The 20605-nt window shown below is 38.2% G+C and overlaps 1 protein-coding gene across 3 annotated transcripts in view; it reads left to right on the forward strand.

Moving 5' to 3' along the window:
* Positions 1-20605, forward strand: part of atrnl1a (attractin like 1a) — a 207578-nt gene that overhangs the window by 84962 nt on the left and 102011 nt on the right. For all 3 annotated transcript variants that reach the window (XM_089116952.1, XM_089116951.1, XM_039672737.2), the window contains 4 exons: positions 8308-8360; positions 17927-18021; positions 18424-18502; positions 19359-19516. In XM_089116952.1, the coding sequence (XP_088973078.1) occupies positions 8308-8360; positions 17927-18021; positions 18424-18502; positions 19359-19516 (385 nt within the window). The remainder of the gene's footprint in view (positions 1-8307; positions 8361-17926; positions 18022-18423; positions 18503-19358; positions 19517-20605) is intronic.

Here is a 20605-nt window from a genome sequence, read left to right on the forward strand (position 1 = left end):
ATGTGTTTTCGGATTGTTCTGCTCATGAAACACTGGAAAAATATCTTTCAAAGAAATGTCAGTTTACAAAAAACTCCCGACAATGTAAGCTGTGGAAAATTATAAGTAATCTAGCCGCTTTATTCAGCTTTTTAGAGCGGATGCCATTGGAAACACTGTAAGTCTATCCCTCACAGCCTCACTTTCATACCTGTCATGGCGCTGCTCTGAATAAGGTCTATCCATCCATCCTTTCAGACTTAGCTTATACATGTAACTCGTCTGTTTATTATCATGTTTAATAAAGTGTAATGTTTGGTGTTTTATATATAGTAGCTAAGCAGCAGCATATTTTCCTATTCACCACATCTACGCTCATCTTGTAAATGTTTGTTTAATTTCAATTTATTATCCCCTTTTATAATGTCGAGTGTTGTGTGTTGTTTGTGCTTGCGATCCACGAGGAAGCCACTATTTAATTAGACAGGCCCTCCTGAGGAGTACTCAAGCGAGAACGTTTAAACCCTGCGAGCAACAATTGCGTATGCTTTTGTGAGACACGCACACACAGAGCTGTCTCAGTGTGAAATGTGGCACTCCGAGGATTTATCTGCTAATTCAGTCTCCTGCGAGCAGGCGCCACACACATTCTGTTTATTTAGTCAGGGTGAGGCTCTGTTACCGTGTGGCTAGAAGGATCAACACAGGCCAGTTGGTGTACCACTCTTCCCCTCATCTCTCTCACCTGTTTCTCTGCTTTATTTTCAAACTAAGAGAGCAGGACTAGACAGATATCTAGAGGGCATGCCCACTGTCTGACACCTGCTGTTTTCATTCTCCATCCCTTTATTTGTTCTCTCAGTCCCTGTCTTGTTATGTCTTTCCCCTCAAACTTTTTTTGGACCTCATGTTGTGCTGGACTGGGTGCACTTGCTGTAATCTGCTGTCATTCAACAGCAGAAAGGTCAATCATACCTGGAGAAAGCTGAGCTATCTCTTAGCATTCCAATTCATCTCAATGGAATTGTTAAGCTGGCTGGTGCAGGACCCCTGAAAGTATGGAGACAATTAGGGTTTTTATTTTCTTATGAAATAAAAATACAGGAAAACAGCCTCAACAGTGGGGTATTATATGCTTCACTGCAGTGTAAAACCAAGGAGAAGTTTTCAAAGCAAGCATAAGTTGAAGAGAATTAGAAATATTTGAACTATAATGAAATGTTTTGTTAAGCGTAGCACAGTGTGTATGATTGTCCCACTGTGCTTGGTGAACACTCGGCATTAAAAATATCCCTCTGGAATTATATTATGTTATTGGAGCCCTGTAGGTTTCTTTTTCTTCTTCGTTTTTTTTTTTTTAATCTCCATTTTTGCCCTTTATATGCATGTTTATATCCTGAGGTGGTGTAATACAAGATTCTACACCCTCCCCTGCAGAAGGGGAGGGTGCTTTTTTCGGTGCCTGATTTGAAATACTACAAAATTGCTTTAACACATGTTGTCTTAACTATATACTTATAGTCTCCCTGTAGTTAATAATCTTATCCCTTAAAGGAGAACACCGGCGCAAAATGAACCTTTGGTCTAATTACACATTGGTACCTAGTCGACCATTCTCTGAGATTTGTTTTTGTGATAATTTAATGTAAAGAGTTTTATCTCTAAAAAATGTATAGCGTAGGAAGTGTTGGTGGCCTGGGAAAACCCAGACAACTTCCGGCAAATGTAGATTCGCTCTGACAGTTAGTCTGGCAAAGAGCTCATTCAAGCCCATTTCCAATCCGTCGAAATCGAGGCACCAATCAGAAACTTTGGGGCGGGCTTTACACGGTGACGACAGCACTGGGATTTTGAAGCAGATTTTGTAGCCTACATTACAAAGATGGATGCCGCCGTCGAACATCACTCGTTCGAATCAGCTATCGCGTCTGTTTTAAGCGATTTGAACGTTTCCTTTGTTAAAAACCGAGCTAAGAACAGCACTCAGAGATGTTTCTCCGCCGGCCGCCGCTCTGCATACGTCATCTCCTTCATCGTTTCCCATACAACGACGTAGTTCGTTGCTTCACTACCATAGTACGATGCATCGTTGGAGAAATCAACTAGCTAATCACGACTGTTTCCCGAAACCCATTGTCGCAAAGTATCGTTCAACCACGTTGGTTTCGCATGTTGTGGAATAACTACTTTTAATGAAAGTGTTTGAGATCCAATTAACGCTAGATTGTTTTATATAAATTACAGACATGTCATCTGAGGACTATTTTTAATTGTTCTCAGTTATTTTGCTTTATTACCAGACTCAATATTTGGCTCGTTCTTACATAGTAGAGCACGTTCGCACATGCGCACTCTTCAAACACCGTACTTTAAATCTTTTGACCAACTAAAAGACGTAAATGACATTTGTATGTATTCTAAATAAAAGGCACCGGTAGTACTGAATGTCAGCTTGATTATTTTGCTCAAGATAAGGATTTATTACGTCCAAATGTGATATAATATAGAAACGATGCCTCTAACCACAGGTCGAGAGCTGTCGTTCAAACCGCACAACTTTGCGACGCTGTTTGCAAATGTTCGTTCGAACGGTTGTTTTGAGAAACACAGACTCGTTGAACTATGCTGATAATGAAGGAACTTGCGACCATAGTTGGCTAACAATGCTTTCGAGAAACGCACCCCTGATTGGTTTTAGGTCTACCCGCAATGTCCGTTGGTGACACCCCTCTGGAAATGATTTGTCTATGACGCTTTGCCAGACCATAACTCAGTTACAACTGAGAATGGTATGGTTTTAACCAGGCTAAAGTGTTGGAAGTGAGTTTGTTGGATTCTTCATTAAACATAATGATTAATTTGTGTGTGTCTAATTGGTCAAGACACTACACATGTTAAGTCATATCTACACTCCCATTTGAAAGCTTGGGGTCAGTATAATAAATATATATATATAAAAAATAATGATGCATTAAATTGATCAAGTGTCAGTAAAGGCATTCATAATCTTATAAAATAAAATAAATGCTGAACTTTATTTTCATCAAAAAATCCAGAAAAAAAAAAATCACGGTTTTCTACAAAACGGTTCAGCACAACTGTTTTCAGCATTAATAATATTAAGACATGTTTCTTTCTCTTCATATCATCATATGACTTGATCATGTGACTGAAGACTGAAGTAATGGCTGCTGCAAAGTCAGTTTTGCGATCACAGTTATTTTAAATTGTAATACATTTCACAATATTAAAGCTGCAAGCAGCGATGGGCGGGCCCTCGCACCTGTAGCGCGTCGGGGTGTGAGGCGGCTGCGTTGCATATTCTGCAGCTCAGCCAGTGCGGCTGTGCATTTGCTACGCTGCTTCGTTAAAGGTCACTTCCTGTTGCCAGCAGGTGGCACTATGACTGTGGGTGAATGTCGGCATGTAGATTTGTTCAACGCGGGACTCTTGTCAAATGTGTTAAATTTCGTGCAGATCTGGGCATTTACAGCCAAGTTACTACAACTTCCTGTTTCATGGCGAATCTTCGACGCCACGGACACGCCCATCGACGAAAACGCACAGATAGCACAACTTTACATCGTCAATGCCTTTAGAAGGCACATCAGAAATGTGATGTCGATCCGACTAAAGCCCTAGGAGGAGTTCGTTAAAGTACGGAGTCTGTAAATCGTCCAAAAATGGCCGCCAAATTCAAAATGGTGGACCTCCTGTCGAGTTTATGGTATGGGTTCTTGAGGCTTTTTTGTGCGTCTTGATATGATACACGTCCCCACCAAATTTCGTGCATGTAGGTTGAACGTGGACGAGGGGCTAATTTTTTCCAATTTTCTAGGTGGCGCTAGCGTGCCATTTTGCCCCGCCCATCTGCAAAACCCACAAAATACGAAATTTTTCACCAGTCCTGACATGCGTGCCAAATTTGGTGAGTTTTTGAGCATGTTGCGGCCCCGAAAATGGCACTTACTTTGCAGAAAAAATAAAAATAAAAAAAAAATAAAATAAAAATTAAAGCTGCAAGCAGCGATGGGCGGGCCCTCGCACCTGTAGCGCGTCGGGAAGTGAGGCGGCCGCGTTGCATATTTTGCAGCTCAGCCGGTGCGGCTGTGAATTTGCTACGCTGCTTCATTAAAGGTCACTTCCTATTGCCAGCAGGTGGCGCTATGACTGTGGGTGAATGTCGGCATGTAGATTTGTTCAGGGCGGGACTCTTGTCAAATGTGTTAAATTTTGTGCAGATCTGGGCATTTACAGCCAAGTTACTACAACTTCCTTTTTCATGGCGAATCATCGACGCCAGGGCCACGCCCATCGACGAAAATGCGCAGATAGCACAACTTTACATCGTCAATGCCTTTAGAAGGCACAGCAGAAATTTTAAGTTGATCCGACTAAATCCCTAGGAGGAGTTCGTTAAAGTACGGAGTGTGTAAATCGTCCCAAATCGGTCGCCAAATTCAAAATGGCGGACTTCCTGTCGAGTTTAGGGTATGGGTTCTTGAGGCTTTTTTGTGCGTCTGGTCATGGTAGAAGTACCACAGAAATTTCGTACATGTCGGTCCAACAAGCGGCGGGGGCTGCTTCGTTAAAGGACACTTCCTGTTGCCAGCAGGTGGCGCTATGACTGTGGGTGAATGTCGGCATGTAGATTTGTTCAGGGCGGGACTCTTGTCAAATGTGTAAAATTTCGTGCAGATCTGGGCATTTACAGCCAAGTTACTACAACTTCCTGTTTCATGGCGAATCTTCGACACCACGGACACGCCCATCGACGAAAATGCGCAGATAGCACAACTTTACATCGTCAATGCCTTTAGAAGGCACAGCAGAAATTTTAAGTCGATCCGACTAAATCCCTAGGAGGAGTTCGTTAAAGTACGGAGTCTGTAAATCGTCCAAAAATGGCCGCCAAATTCAAAATGGCAGACCTCCTGTCGAGTTTAGGGTATGGGTTATTGAGGCTTTTTTGTGCGTCTTGATATGATACACGTCCCCACCAAATTTTGTGCATGTAGGTTGAACGTGGACGAGGGGCTAATTTTTTCCAATTTTCTAGGTGGCGCTAGCGAGCCATTTTGCCCCGCCCATCCGCGAAACCCACAAAATACGAAATTTTTCACCAGTCCTGACATGCGTGCCAAATTTGGTGAGTTTTTGAGCATGTTGCGGCCCCGAAAATGGCACTTACTTTGCAGAAAAAAGAAAAAAAAAAAAATTAAAGCTGCAAGCAGCGATGGGCGGGCCCTCGCACCTGTAGCACGTCGGGGTCTGAGGCGGCCGCGTTTCATTTTCTGCAGCTCAGCCAGTGCGGCTGTGCATTTGCCACACTGCTTCGTTAAAGGCCACTTCCTGTTGCCAGCAGGTGGCGCTATGAATGTGGGTGAATGTCGGCATGTAGATTTGATCAGGGCGGGACTCTTGTCAAATGTGTTAAATTTCGTGCAGATCTGGGCATTTACAGCCAAGTTACTACAACTTCCTGTTTCATGGCGAATCATCGACGCCACGGACACGCCCATCGACGAAAACGCGCAGATAGCACAACTTTTCATCGTCAATGCCTTTAGAAGGCACAGCAGAAATTTGAAGGCGATCCGACTAAAGCCCTAGGAGGAGTTAGTTAAAGTACGTAATGAGTAAATCATCCAAAAATGGCGGTAAAATTAGAAATGGCTGACTTCCTGTTGAGTTTAGGGCATCGCTCCAAGAGACTTTTCTGTGCGTCTGGACATGATAGATGTACCACAGAAATTTCGTACATGTCGGTCAAACATGCGACGGGGGCTGCTTCGTTAAATGTCACTTCCTCTTGCCACTAGGTGGCGCTATGAATGTGGGTGAATGTCGGCATGTAGATTTGTTCAGGACGGGACTCTTGTCAAATGTGTAAAATTTCGTGTAGATCTGGGCATTTACAGCCAAGTTACTACAACTTCCTGTTTCATGGCGAATCATCGACGCCACGGACACGCCCATCGACGAAAACGCGCAGATAGCACAACTTTACACCGTCAATGCCTTTAGAAGGTACAGCAGAAATTTGAAGTTGATCCGACTAAATCCCTAGGAGGAGTTCGTTAAAGTACGGAGTGTGTAAATCGTCCCAAATCGGTCGCCGAATTCAAAATGGCGGACTTCCTGTCGAGTTTAGGGTATGGGTTCTTGAGGCTTTTTTGTGCGTCTGGTCATGGTAGATGTACCACAGAAATTTCGTACATGTCGGTCAAACAAGCGGCGGGGGCTGCTTCGTTAAAGGTCACTTCCTGTTGCCAGCAGGTGGCGCTATGACTGTGGGTGAATGTCGGCATGTAGATTTGTTCAGGGCGTGACTCTTGTCAAATGTGTAAAATTTCGTGCAGATCTGGGCATTTACAGCCAAGTTAGTACAACTTCCTGTTTCATGGCGAATCTTCGACGCCACGGACACGCCCATCGACGAAAACGTGCAGATAGCACAACTTTACATCGTCAATGCCTTTAGAAGGCACAGCAGAAATTTTAAGTCGATCCGACTAAATCCCTAGGAGGAGTTCGTTAAAGTACGGAGTCTGTAAATCGTCCAAAAATGGCCGCCAAATTCAAAATGGCGGACCTCCTGTCGAGTTTAGGGTATGGGTTCTTGAGGCTTTTTTGTGCGTCTTGATATGATACACGTCCCCACCAAATTTCGTGCATGTAGGTTGAACGTGGACGAGGGGCTAATTTTTTCCAATTTTCTAGGTGGCGCTAGCGTGCCATTTTGCCCCGCCCATCTGCGAAACCCACAAAATACGAAATTTTTCACCAGTCCTGACATGCGTGCCAAATTTGGTGAGTTTTTGAGCATGTTGCGGCCCCGAAAATGGCACTTACTTTGCAGAAAAAAGAAAAAAAAAATAATCCTAACAGTTTCAATAGGGTCCTCGCACTGTTAGTGCTCGGGCCCTAATAACCCTAACAGTTTCAATAGGGTCCTCGCACTGTTAGTGCTCGGGCCCTAATTACTGTTTATACCGTTTATATAATATAATTATAATAAAAAATGCAGCCTTTCCTTTCCTTCCTTGTATGATTTTGATGCAAGCCTCTTTCTCAGGCACTTAGCCACTTCTTCACTTCAAAGGGCAATTTGCTGATTAATCATGCGTGTTTGCCCTGCTGGTCCGTCCATCCATCTGTGTGTTTATTGAGTTCTAAATCCACACACATGAACTCACTGTTTCTGTAGCATGAGGTGAATAATAAACACTCAGTGTTTACATGCCAGTAATGAGTGTTTGCTTTAAACTAAACCAGACATGCCACTGTGTTGTTCTCTCTCTCTCGCTCTCTAGCACTTGCACCCTCTTTGTCTCTGTCGTCCTCTTATTTAGAGTTGGTACAGCTGTCTTTTTAAGTCCAGACTGAATAAATGGATATCAAGAATGGTCATTAAAAATAAATGTGCTTCTCAAAATCGTATCTACTACACCTTTGCCAATGAAACAAGAACTTCCCCATTTTCTTTTCTACAATTTTAGGCTTAGGCATTACTGTAATCCTCTGTTTAAATGGATGCATGTTTCTTGTATGCACAGAAACAAAAAATGATTTGTGCTATTCCACTCACACAGGGTTTCACTCATCTCTCTGATCCTAAGAGAGTCTGTGATAGTTTTGCTTTTGGCACAGAGTAAAGGGTTTTGTTTGGTTTGTCAGTGTAGATTGATCAGAAATGTGGTCTCATCCTCCTCATCAGGCCCAGAGGAGTGGGGCACCTGACGGCCCGTCCACTATAATCATCTCAAACATGGCTAAGAGTACATTACCTGCAGCATAGGGAGAAATCACCATAAAAATACAACCACACTGACATTTATGGTCCCACAAACCATCAACACTCTCACATGTTTTTTTTTTTTTCTGTGTTTGGAAAAAGTATCTTATACTCAACACAGCTTAATTTATTTGATCAGAAATAGTTAAAACATGAATATTGTTTTCTGTTTTTTTAATTCAAAACGTAATTACATTTATTTTTTAAATTATTGCATTTTGTTTTCTTATTTATTTCATTTACATAAAACATTTTTCAAAAATCTTGCTGACCTAAAACTTTTGAATCTATCTAGTGGTATTTATTATAAATGTTTTCATTATGACCGCATTTTAAAACGCATTTATAAAGAAATAGTTAATAACTATTGTCATGTGTTGTGTTGCATACCTATAGTAAATAATGATTGAAGCTTAACTTTTTGATGAAGACTTCCTCTGTTGATGGGTGAAAACTAGTTCCCAAATCTAGTTTGTTTGTTAGCGTGTCATATCTGTAAACAAAATGTTCTTTCTATTAATTTTCTGCAGATGTGATTCCGAAAATCGCTACCTTGGAAACCCACTTAGAGGAACATGTTACTGTAAGTAACCCTCTCTCTGTCTCTTTCACACACACATAGGGATGGGTGATATGGCTAATAATTATATTTTGATATTTTAAGGCTGATGTATAATGTTAGTATACTGTGCATTTGATCACTTTTCATTCATGTTACCCAAAATGACAAATTTTTTAACAATCATTAGAGTTGATTCAAAGTGTAACAAAGTGTCTTAGAAAACTTAATGTCCTTATTTTTTTTTTTTTATTCTTATCACTCTATAAGTGTGTTCAGTCTTAGAACGCTTCAGCTAGTCGTCGTCATAAGCCCGATAATGACTCCATCACACAAACAATCATCTATTCTTAGCAGTACAACATCAGGCTTCTGTCTGCTGTTTCTTTATGTGGATTTGTACACTGTATGTGTGTGTTATTTGTGATTGACTCTTCTTTGTGGACCGTGTCGCTAAATGCAAAGAGATGTTCTGTTGATGATGTTGGCTTGCTAATGGAAAATGATTGGGATGAACTCTTTGAGGAGAATCATCTAGAGAGAGGACTTTGGTTAAAATTAGTTAATATATGAGTGAGTCTCTCACCACATCGAGAGAGTCTCATTACATCACTGTAAATAGGATAAAACAATTCGTCCTCATACATTAATCTGTTATCCCACCTGTTTGGGCTTCAGTTCCATTTTTATAGAAGCAGAAGCGACCCAACATGTCCTTGAGCCACAATCACTGATTCTGATTTAAAGTGTCTCAAACAGATATCTGAAGGTCAGAGAGTTCAGCGGGCAAACAGTCAGGTCTCATTCCTCTTTCATCTGCTGCATGAAAATGCAGTACAAGTGTTTACGCCCAACTTCCTTTGTTTTTGACTGGGCTGACTTTCTGATTGGTCTCTCTCTCTCTTTGTGTCTCTTTCTCTCTCTCTAAAAAGCTTTTTACTTTTGAACAAAGATTTTAACTTCATGTTGCAAATGTAAAAGTGAATATGTTTTTGGAAGCAAAGCCTTGCATGTTCTTGAAGGGACACTTCACCCTTTTGCATTAAGCTTTGTATCTTTAGAAACCCAGTCATTTTTTTGAATGGTCATGTTTTATTCCCGTATTTTCCCCTGAGATGGGAGAAATAAGGATTTAAGTGTTTCACTTCCTGCTTATTATGATGTAAAAAGCGTCATTTTGCGTCATAATAAGCAGGAAGTCACATTTCATTGAAAAGTGTAGAGACTACAAACTTCACATTATCCAAGGGGGTGGGACCCACTCACCCTACAAGCCTATTACAGATCAGTGGGTGGGACTTCACTTGCAGATACTGAAATCAACATCCACCATCTTGTTTTTAGAAGCTAAGCTTTAAGCATAATGATAATACATTCCTTATGTAAATATCATGTTAGATATAAATAATAATATGTTTCCTTTTGTGTTTTAATTGGGTAAACATTTTATTTCATTTTATTTTTATTTAATAATGAAAGCATATATTAGACTTTTGGCAAGTGCTATTAATGCACGTTCAGAATGTGCATCAGATTCAAAAGTATTATGCACCATCTCTTTTTTGCATAGTTTATTGTAATGTATGGTATTTTATCTTTTTCTTTTTTCTTTTTACTTATAGGAATTCAAACCCAAATCCCTTGAGCACTGTTACTCTTACATGTTGTGAGCCTGAGCCACAGCACAATTCAAACATATGAATCATTATAGGATTACAAGCAAACAATTTGCAATAATCCCTAATGTTTGTGTCAAAGCTGGATGTGCTTTGTATCTCTAACTCTCCATGTTTAACATTCTCATCTCTGTCTCTCACACAAGCAGTGTAGTTTTATTTTAGATTCAGAGCACTAGATGGCAGCCTTACAGCTCCAGTATATGTCCAGTTGTCACGATTGACACAAGCACAGAGTGGTCAAAATAGGAAAACGAAAAGAAAATCACACGGCCACAGAACAATCATCTTCAGGAACAACTGACATGGGTTCTCCTGAAAATGACCGCGTCTACACAAATTTCTCAAGACAGCTGGAAAAATCTTTTTAAAAGCCTGTTTTAAACGATTGCTTTTGTCACTTCCACTTTCCCAGAAATGCCACCAGACCAGTCCAGATTTGACAAACCAAACCAGGCTTATGTAAACAGCCCTCCAATGCCACCAATGAATGTTTTTAAAACTAAGCATTTGATTACAGTCTCAGATAAGCAGAGCACATCCAGGCAGCATCGTCTGTAGGTGATCCATTCTGTTCTTCAATTTGTGTGACTTTTCTTTGGACATCTGAGGTTTACTCAGACATTTGTGTTATCTATTACACTACAAAGGTTTCAGTTAGGAACTTGAAAAGGTCTTATGGCAGAAAGGTTCCCAGTATTTTGATTAATCAACACATAGGAGATGACTGTGTGTCAAAAGCACGTTTGCCAGGCTTTTTATGAGCAGATCAGACTCTCATTCCCTGTATATAGGAGGATTTATTACCAATGCATTATTTATAATTGACCTCCCCTCCAGTCTCTGCAGCACAATACTGTTATATCACTTCATGATTGATAGTGCTCTGCATCATATCCTCCTGTGGTCAACAAATCCTTCCATTATCCTCGCTCTTTCCAGCTGAAATGAAACACGCACAACGCAGATTCTGATGGGATATGCTGGTGGAAAATGCCAATAAATACACGTGACCGTAAATTCTATAGTTCACCCAAATCATAAAAATGCTCTCATCATTTGTTTGCCATCATGCATCAAGAAGATAATTTGGGAAAATCATTTACACCATTTTCGTCTTTACAATGAAAGTGGGTGCAAAACAAGATTGGACACTGTTGATTTTCATGGAGAAAAACAATAATACACGAACATCAAAAGTAATCTTTTGAGTTTCACAAAAGAAAGTCAGTCATACAGGTTTGGAAATTGCTTGTTTGTTATGCTTGTTTTATTGAGTTATTTATGAACCACTAAGTTTTGATTTCAACCATTTAACCATTCAGTTTAGCTAACTGATGAGCCAGAAAGTTAATGTATTATTATTATTATTATTATTATTTTTTTCATGTACAGTAAGTTGGGCTTGTCTAAGCCATGGGCGTTACACATGGGCGTTTTTTAATTAAAACACACATAGGCATAGTTATTTTATTTTTTATTTTTAATAAAAAAATAAAAAAATTAGTTGTAAACGGATACTTTGACTGCCTGTTGCTATGGTTACTCACATCCAATGTAGCCAGTGCATTTATTTATTAATTTTGAATGGTAAACAGTCAGTTTCACCTGATCTCCTTTAGGTGTTTCTCATACCATGGTCACCCAGACCATGGTATGAGAAACACTAAGTTTTGATTTTGAATTTGCATTAATAAAATGAACTATTCCTTGTAGCTACTGGAATTGAGCTATGTCTGAATTTGCGAACCATAAGACGGGTTCCCAACTTTTTTTTTTATCAGACAAACTTTTTTTGTCCGACTCCATTGACTTGACTTGGTACAAAAGTTACGATAAATTCTGCTAACACAGAAACCCAAAATTCTCAGGACAACAGCATTTGTCCAAATTTCAATCTTAACCATCCTAATTCATCAGAAACGATCTTAAAACAGGGCTTTAAGTGTGAAATACCGAACTAACCCTTTAAACCTATTGTATCAAACCTTGAGCTTTTAGTTTGGTGGAATATATGTCCACAAACATATTGGAAATTAAAGTGAACCTGGTGCACGTTGCGTTCCCAAATGCACATAAGCACACATCACGTGGTGTAAGACATCTGATGTCAGGCATGGTTAGTTAAAATAACCTTTGTGCTATCTATGATTATATTACACTCGAGTTCAGATTAAAGCAACTGTTCTTTTCCATTTCGTGCTCCTTGTATGGTGTACTAAACGCTAAAGTGTACACTGCTGCTGGCCTGCAAACTCTCTCACAGACAAACACGTATAAACACACACACAGCAACCACAAGCAGCACCTCACGTTCCCAGCATCCAGCTGTTATCTCTTACTAGCACTGTTCCCTTCACTCTGTCAGTGTGGATTTCATCACACGCGTGCAATGCTTCAGTGGTCCAGCTTCGCAATACGTGGGGCGGACACACTCGCTAATTTGACCAATTAAAGCCATGAAGAGAGGCTAGTTGGAGCGAGACAAGTCTGACTCCCTAAGGGAACGTCAGTGACATTTACCCGCTGAGTGGGATTGATGTTTACGCTTCGTCTTTGTAACAGGCTAATTCAACCAGCCTTGAACACACTAATGTCTGTTATCACAAGGAGAAAAATCAAGGGCCATCAAACATGATTATACTAATGATGACGATAAATGCAAGTCACCGTAACTGTAATTGAATGTCTCCTTCACTATCATAATGGATAGATGTTTATTACAGTATAACCTCCAGTGTGATCAGGGTCATGTTTCAACTGCCATATACATGACGGATGTTATACAGTCAAAACTGCCTTCAAACTGTTGTCTTTATCAGACTAGAGATCATATTTACCATGGTGACTCAAGTTTTTTTTTTTTTTTTTTGGGGGGGGGGGGGGGGGGGGCATTTTTGCTCCATTACTTTTCATAAAACATATAAATCCTTGTTATTTTGAAATGAGAAAATCGAGACCTGCTCTGAAATGTGATAGTGGTGTCCAGTTTATGAGCATTCTTTTAAGCGAATTCTTTTTGGTGAACCTATTGAAATGGTTCACAAATCACACTAAACTATTATTTCACAAATTGGATGGTTCCGTTTACAGCTGTTCTCGATTCTACAGCTCTCTGGTTCCATGATCCAGGCAACAACTCACTGTGGTTCCAGCATATCTGGCTCAAAATAGGAAAAAAAAAGAGCTCTGAAAAGTTTTTATGTACTATTTTGTTGTTTTCACTTGTTTACACACTGAGTAAGCGCAACATATATTAAAAGTTTAATATTTTGGTTAGTGTACTATATTTTTGTGCATTAAGTTTTCCATTCAACGTTTAAATAGGCAGATTATGTATATTGTTTGCAGTAGTAGTACTGCTATCATGATCACTAATGTTTGGGATCAGAAAAAAAATGGATAAGGATGCATTAAATATATCAAAAGTTGAAAGATTAAAGATTTTTGTTTCAGATTAATGCTGTTTTTTGAACTTTCGATTCATCAAAAAATCCTGACAAGACTGTTCAACAACCTTTTTTCAACATTAATAATAATATGAAATGTTTCTTGAGCATATTAGACTTATTTCTATGAAAGATCATGTGACACTGAAGAGTAATGGCTGCTGAAAATTCAGCTTTCACATCACAGGGATAAATTAAACTTTAAAATCTATTAAAAAGAAAACAGTTATTTTGAATTCTAATATTAGATCATATTTCTCAATATTTCTGTTTTTATTATATTTTTGTTCAAATAATGCAGCCTTGGTGAGCATACTGTAAAATACTCAAAACATTAAAAAATCGTATCTACCCCAAACTTTTCAAACGTAGTTTACTTTCACTTAAAGACAGCTTTGATTCTCTTAACATTGATCCAAAAATTATATTTATACCTCATATTCTGATTTACAGCCAACTCTCCACTGGCTGAATCAAAGCCATAACTACTGTTTCAGACATACTCAGATGAGTGTCCCAGACACCCTCATCAAAAACTAATCAGGCATTCTGCCTTGACAGCTAAACACTTTTAGTCAAGCTGCTTTGTGTTTGCCTACAAAGTCACTTTTTATTTGGACATCTAAAGCCCATCTTTTTTTCTCAAGATGTATTGGCTTTAAGCCTTAGATACAGATATCTTCTTCAATCGAGACCATGTTAAAGTGCATGAGGATGAATTGGAATGTTCTTTACTTTCATTTCATTTTTGCCATGCCAATGTTATGGAGAAGAAATTGTCATTAAGATGATAAAGCTATTATCTAAGCGATCCAAAACCTCTAATGCCAATAGATTATGTCTTTATGCCTCTTTATATAAGTGCACTGCTTTCAAATGTCACCGTACTGCAAACTGTCGAGTGTTAATCTTGCATAGTGGAAATGCCGGTTGATTATTATATTCAGATTTTTTTTGTCACACCTCAAAGATAATATTCAAGCAAAGTGAATTCAAGCGGTTTACCAAACAGAAATGTTATGTCATACATACACAGTAAGTTGTAGCTGTTCCAGACATGCACACTGAGTTTAATTTAGACGATGCCTTTTAATACACATGATCAAAAAACGTTTAGCTATATCATTATTTCTAAATTTGTAAACATGAACATATAATATGGTTAGCTAAATCATGTGCTTTTGTTATGCATACTTGTTTGTCTTTAGCATTCAAAAGGACTGTGTGACCATGTGAACTTAATATTTAAGGCAGTGTGCCATTTTCTTTCCTGTTTCTACAAAAGATGACTCCAGATGTCCCTACCTCTCTGCAGTTCTCATTACTGCCAGCAAGGTGTTCCAGAATTGAGGATGATAACGTTTATGGTATAAGACATTAAATAAAATACCTAGATCCTGTTTGTCAGGGATGGCTTTCTGTTATGGCTTCATTTCAGGTCTCTGAACTTGGAAATGAAATGTGTTCTGCTGGATGCTTAGAGGAAAATGCACTTTGGCTTGATGAGACTATTTGAGATTCCTGTAATGCTTTATTGAATTATGCATTGTAAATAAATGTGTGCATTTCGCAACCCGAGCACGTCATAAGACGATGATGATGATGATGTTGTTGTCGGTTGTAATCGGAACGTCCCCTTTTGGCTTCTTATGTTTGTTTAATTCTATCAGATGATTGTGAAAATATTCTCGAGTTCAAGAAAGGTTAATAACCTCATATGTTAATAATTTCATTCCTCTGAAATAGAATAGTAGCACGTGTTTTCATACAATTTCGTTCGATAACACCATTATTTAGTGTTTACTGATTTCACTCTAAGGGGAATTTAATTTACTGGCTAAATTTGTGCAATTAATTGGCTTATTATAACTAAATTACAGCAAAAATGTTTGAAGCAGTGAAAACATTACACAGAATATTGTTATTTATGTTCATTTCATATTTGCATTGTGCTGTGAACCCCTTGAAACGCATTCACTCATGCACACATATAAATACGTGCAGTCATGCAAGCGAAGACAGATGCACACTCAAAAGTATTAATATCATCACAGCAGGAAATGTACGAGTGTGGGCAATATATAGCTTTAAGTGTCCTCAAGCCCCATAGATATAACTACTTGTACTATATCCCATAAAGCAAAACAGCCTGTTGATCTCCCTCTTTGATTTTCTGCTTTTATTTTTCCCCTTCATGGAATAGAAAACCTCTCTGAAGTTTGGCAAAGAGCCTTATGGGATAAACATAGCTTTGCTGTGTACCTGGGGCAAAACAAGGAGAGGAAAAGCTAGCAATAATCGTTCTATTTCTGTGACAACGGAGGGTACTGAGTGGTCAGAGGAAGAGATAAGCTCAAGACGGACGCTTTGATCTGATCTGCGGTAATTCTCCATCTCTCTGTGGTTGCGGAATGAACACGGCTATTTGTTGAACCTAATATGCTTTAGTTTCGCTCGCTTTCTGTGAACATCCCCCAATCTTCTATGGTTTAGTGTGCATCTGTTACGTCATTTGCAGATATGTAGAGATAAACATCTTTTGAATAAGGCCTGGAAGTTTTTCTTGGATCGGCCAGGGGTCAGAGACAGTCAGACTCTGTTTGTTAGATTGCAGCTGCTCATTTGAGGTTTGAAATTGATGTTTAAGGTTAACGATGTGTGCTCAGGGTCATGATGAGTTAGATTAACAGCCCAGTTGCAATAAATTGAACTCTAATCACACATACATGCAAAAGAATGCCAGGTTTTGCCAGAATTTTACAGGTTAAAAAAAAAAACACTTTGATTTTCTCATAATATACATTGTACATAATCTAATTTCTCAAAGAGTCTAAAAAAACCCCGATTTGTTCAAGATTCAGTTAGAGCCCTGCTCCAGCTCTAACCCGGGCCTGGCCCGTGGTGTTCAAACCCAGCCCGACCCGAGACCATCAATATCACTTTAAAGGAGTAGTTCACTTTTTGAAAAAAAAACTTTTGTTGATAATTTACTCACCCCCGTGTCATCCAAGATGTCCATGTCATTCTTTCTTCAGTCGAAAAGAAACTAAGGTTTTTGATAAACATTCCAGCATTTTTCTCCATATAATGGACTTCAATGGAAACCAAACGGTTCAAAGTCCAAAAGACACTTTCAGTAGAAACTGCAAACTGTTCAAAGGGCTTTAAACGATTCCAGGCGATGAATAAGGGTCTTATCAAGCGAAACGATCGCTCATTTAATAAATAAATAACAAAGTGTAAGTTTTATAAGCTCAAATGCTCGACTTGCTCTGTTCTGTGACGCATGTTCGTGACTCTCCTGTTCGAACTCGTTCATCAAAATGAACAAATCTTTTTTCCGAGTCATTTGGTTATTTAAACGAACGAATTGACTCGGAAAAAAAATCGTTCATTTTGATGAACGAGTTCGAACAGGAGAGTCACGAACATTCGTCACAGAACAGAGCAAGGCGACCATTTGAGCTTATAAAAAGTAAACTTTTCACTAGATAAGACCCTTATTCATCATCTGGAATCGTTTAAAGCCCTTTGAACAGTTTGCAGTTTGTACTGAAAGTGTCTTTTGGACCTTGAACCATTTGGTTCCCACTGAAGTGCATTATATGGAGAAAAATGCTGGAATGTTTTCATCAAAAACCTTAATTTCTTTTCGACTGAAGAAAGACATGGACATCTTGGATGGCATGGGGGTGAGTAAATTATCAGCAAAAGTTTTTTGAAAAGTGAACTAATCCTTTTTAAGCTCTCTGACGCGTGCTCTTGTGATATGCTCTATCTGGCGGACAGCGGGTCAAAATAGATGACGTTCACGGGCAGCCAATGAAGAACTTTGTTTGGCACTATGCAAAGGTGTTACATTGTTACGTAAACGTTTGTCATGCACTTTTATCTTTAAGACATTGCAGACCTTTTGCATTCGCAAACAGTTGTATTACACAATACATGAAAAGTAATATTCAAAATAGCATAATAGTGGCACTTTCAGTGCTTTAAATTTATACAAAATTTTGTTGATTTATAAAAGGTCATAAATGATAACTAGAGACCAGAATAATGTCAATGAAAGTTCAGTATTTTCTATCATCAGCAGAGTTGATATTAATTTTGACCCGCTGGACAATCAAATCAGTTCTCAGCCTTCCTCTGTCTGTTGCTATTTAATCATATGCCGTCTTCAAAATTGGATCGGACAAGGTGACCTTTAGTTGCTCGTGCAGATGTGAGCTGTCAAAAAGTCCTTTATCACACAACTGCTTCTCTTTCCCAACGAAAGTTTGTGTTGAACTTTGAAGATTAGCTGTGATTGCCATGATGTTGTGATTTCAACATGACGTGAACATGAAGAATTTTTGCCAAGCTATCACTTTCTTATGTTATTCTCATGATGTTTATGCTGAAACACTTGGACATAAATTCTAAATACAATTCATGTTTTGTTTTTGTTTTTCTCCCACCTTAATAGATAATCTTCTGATAGACTACCAGTTCACCTTTAGTCTGCTTCAGGAGGACGATCAGCATTACTCAGCTATTAACTTCATGGCGACTCCGGAAGAGGTCAGTGAGTTTGCATCATCTCTTTGCAACAGGTTGTATTTTATTTTGAACTTATTTTGTGTTTCCAAAAAAGTTCCACATTTTGTGTCCGTAACAAATGCAATATGAAAAGCTTCCTAAAATAAGCTGTTTTTTTTTTTTGAATGAATGAATGAATGAATGCAAAAGTGCTATTTGGCATAACTCGGTTATCCAATAACCTGATGTTTGGTTTGAAATTTTGAAACAATCAAGAATTATTATGAGAATTAAATATTTTTTGTGGCATTATATTGTAACGCATTTTATTTATTTTATAAATAATAAAAAAGCAGTCCACATTATTGTACATATGGTAAAAAATATTGTAAAATCTTTATTACCAGCTATTATTATTTTTTTGTCTTCATGTTTGTTTTTCAGACCAACAAGAATCTCGATATGTCAATTAATGCGTCTAACAATTTCAACATCAACATAACGTGGTCTATAGGCTCAACAGGTAAAGTATTTCATGTAATATTTCAGAATAAAATACAAAAGAAGTCCCAAAAGACATAATTTCTTTGTAAAATAGTTCTGGCTGAACATAGCATGTATAGGAGTCCATTGGTATTGGAGTCTATGTGAGTACAGCTATAGGAGTCCTATGTGAGTTGATTGTCAAGGCATTCGTAAAATGCTTTTTGATTTTAATTAAGATAAACAGACATTTCTCTTGCACAGAGCAAATGCGTAAGCGAAATAGATTTTCGTTTTGTTGCTGTTGAATAAACCTCTTGGACAAGCAGATATGTGTTAAAGATCGTCCCGTAGGCGCAGATAAATCAGACTCCCAATGGTCACTAGAATAGTACAGATAGTGTTCGAGTGTAAGTGTCATTGTCATGAAAACTTATTTATAGTAATATTTAAACACTGAGCTCAAAAGAGTGGTTAATGGAAAAGTCAGATTTTGCATTGTGATGAATTGCTAAAAGAAATCATTTTTTATGCTGTCAAACTTAATGGAACAGTCTCTGTATTGGTCATCTGGGAAACATCAATATAGACTGACTGATGTTCATGTTCATTTCTGCTTGGAGATTTACTGTATTGTGATAGACCATGTATTCACTATTAACTCTTAAATTTGTGCAAACCCTTTGAGAAGCTCTTAGAAGTGTCTAGGTGTTTTCCCTATTACTTTCACTATTGGTTGGCATTTGAGTACAGCTTCTTAGAATAGCATTATTCAGATGTTATTCAGGGTTGATCAGAATATTTATGTCATTTTTAATTATGCAGAGGATTTTGTATGCAGTTGTTGTTGTTGGCTGACGTGCACTTTGCTGACTCTGTGTTTTGTGTCTCTGCAGCGGGTACGATCTCAGGGGAGGAATTCCCCATAGTGTCCAAGACTAACATCAAAGAGTACAGAGACAGCTTCTCCTGTGAGACTTTCTCCTTCCTTGCAAATCCCAACATCACTTTCCATGTTTATGTCAGCAACTTTTCATGGCCAATCAAAATACAGGTAAGATCATATGCCTGATTTCTATTACCTCAACCTAATTTAGTCCAGCCCAAAACAGCCTATTCTTATTTATTAAGTCCAAAAAAGTGCATACAACCTATTTATATGCGGATAGTACATGTACAAATTGGATTAATACGCACAAAATGGCTTATTAGATATACATGGATGGATTTTTTTTTTATATATGTTTGAATATAGTTAAAAGTTGAGTTGCTGCTTTTCTTCTTATGCCAAACTGTTGATGGATGAGCTTTTTATTTTGATATATTATATACAGTAAATTTGTTAAAGTTGTTACATTTTTGTTCAGATTTTAATCAAAACAGCATCATGATCATCAGTATCTTCATCATAATGGACCACAACAACAAATTACTGTAAATATCATCCATGAAATTTGTTTTTGATTTCAAGTCAAGCTCTCTAAGCCCTCGTGTATAAATAGGGCACCGAGTATAAACTATTATGAATTGTGTTATGCAAAAATAATATGTTTAATGATCCATGAGTCCGCTTCGTGCTCATCAATTATTTTGGAGTTCTTTTATAAAAGTGCTGACAAACTGTACTAAATATCTTCATTCTCTCAGCATTCTCATCTATGAACTAAAGAAAATGTTTAAATACTCGGGTACGCCAGTGTCCATTGCATTCTCTGTTTAGATAATTTGATAAATCGGGTTTAAAGGTCCCCTGACATAGGGTTATTTTATAATGTTTCCTGGGTTGCCCTTATAATGTTAGTATATTTGTCTAAAAAAAGTCATAATTTAGAAATAAAATGCATTTTTCCTAGCCTGATTTTAGCTTCTGATTGAAGGAGTGTGTCTGCTGTGGGATTCAGTTGAACTGGCCACTGCTCTGATTGGCTGACATGCTTGCATATGAAATAGCTACATATTACATGTGAAACTCTCTCGAATACTTTTAGTACAGCTATTATACATTTTTACTATTACAGCTATCAAGATTAACGAATCGTGAGAAGTTTTTAAAGTATTTAGATCTATTCATATGACATAAAATGTAGCCGTGATTAGCATTGAGCAAGCAGGGTCACTGTGATTTTGCCAATTAATCAACATA

This window comes from Pimephales promelas, chromosome 11 (genome assembly GCF_988280905.1).
Source record: "Pimephales promelas chromosome 11, fPimPro1.hap1.1, whole genome shotgun sequence".
NCBI classification, from domain to species: domain Eukaryota; kingdom Metazoa; phylum Chordata; class Actinopteri; order Cypriniformes; family Leuciscidae; genus Pimephales; species Pimephales promelas.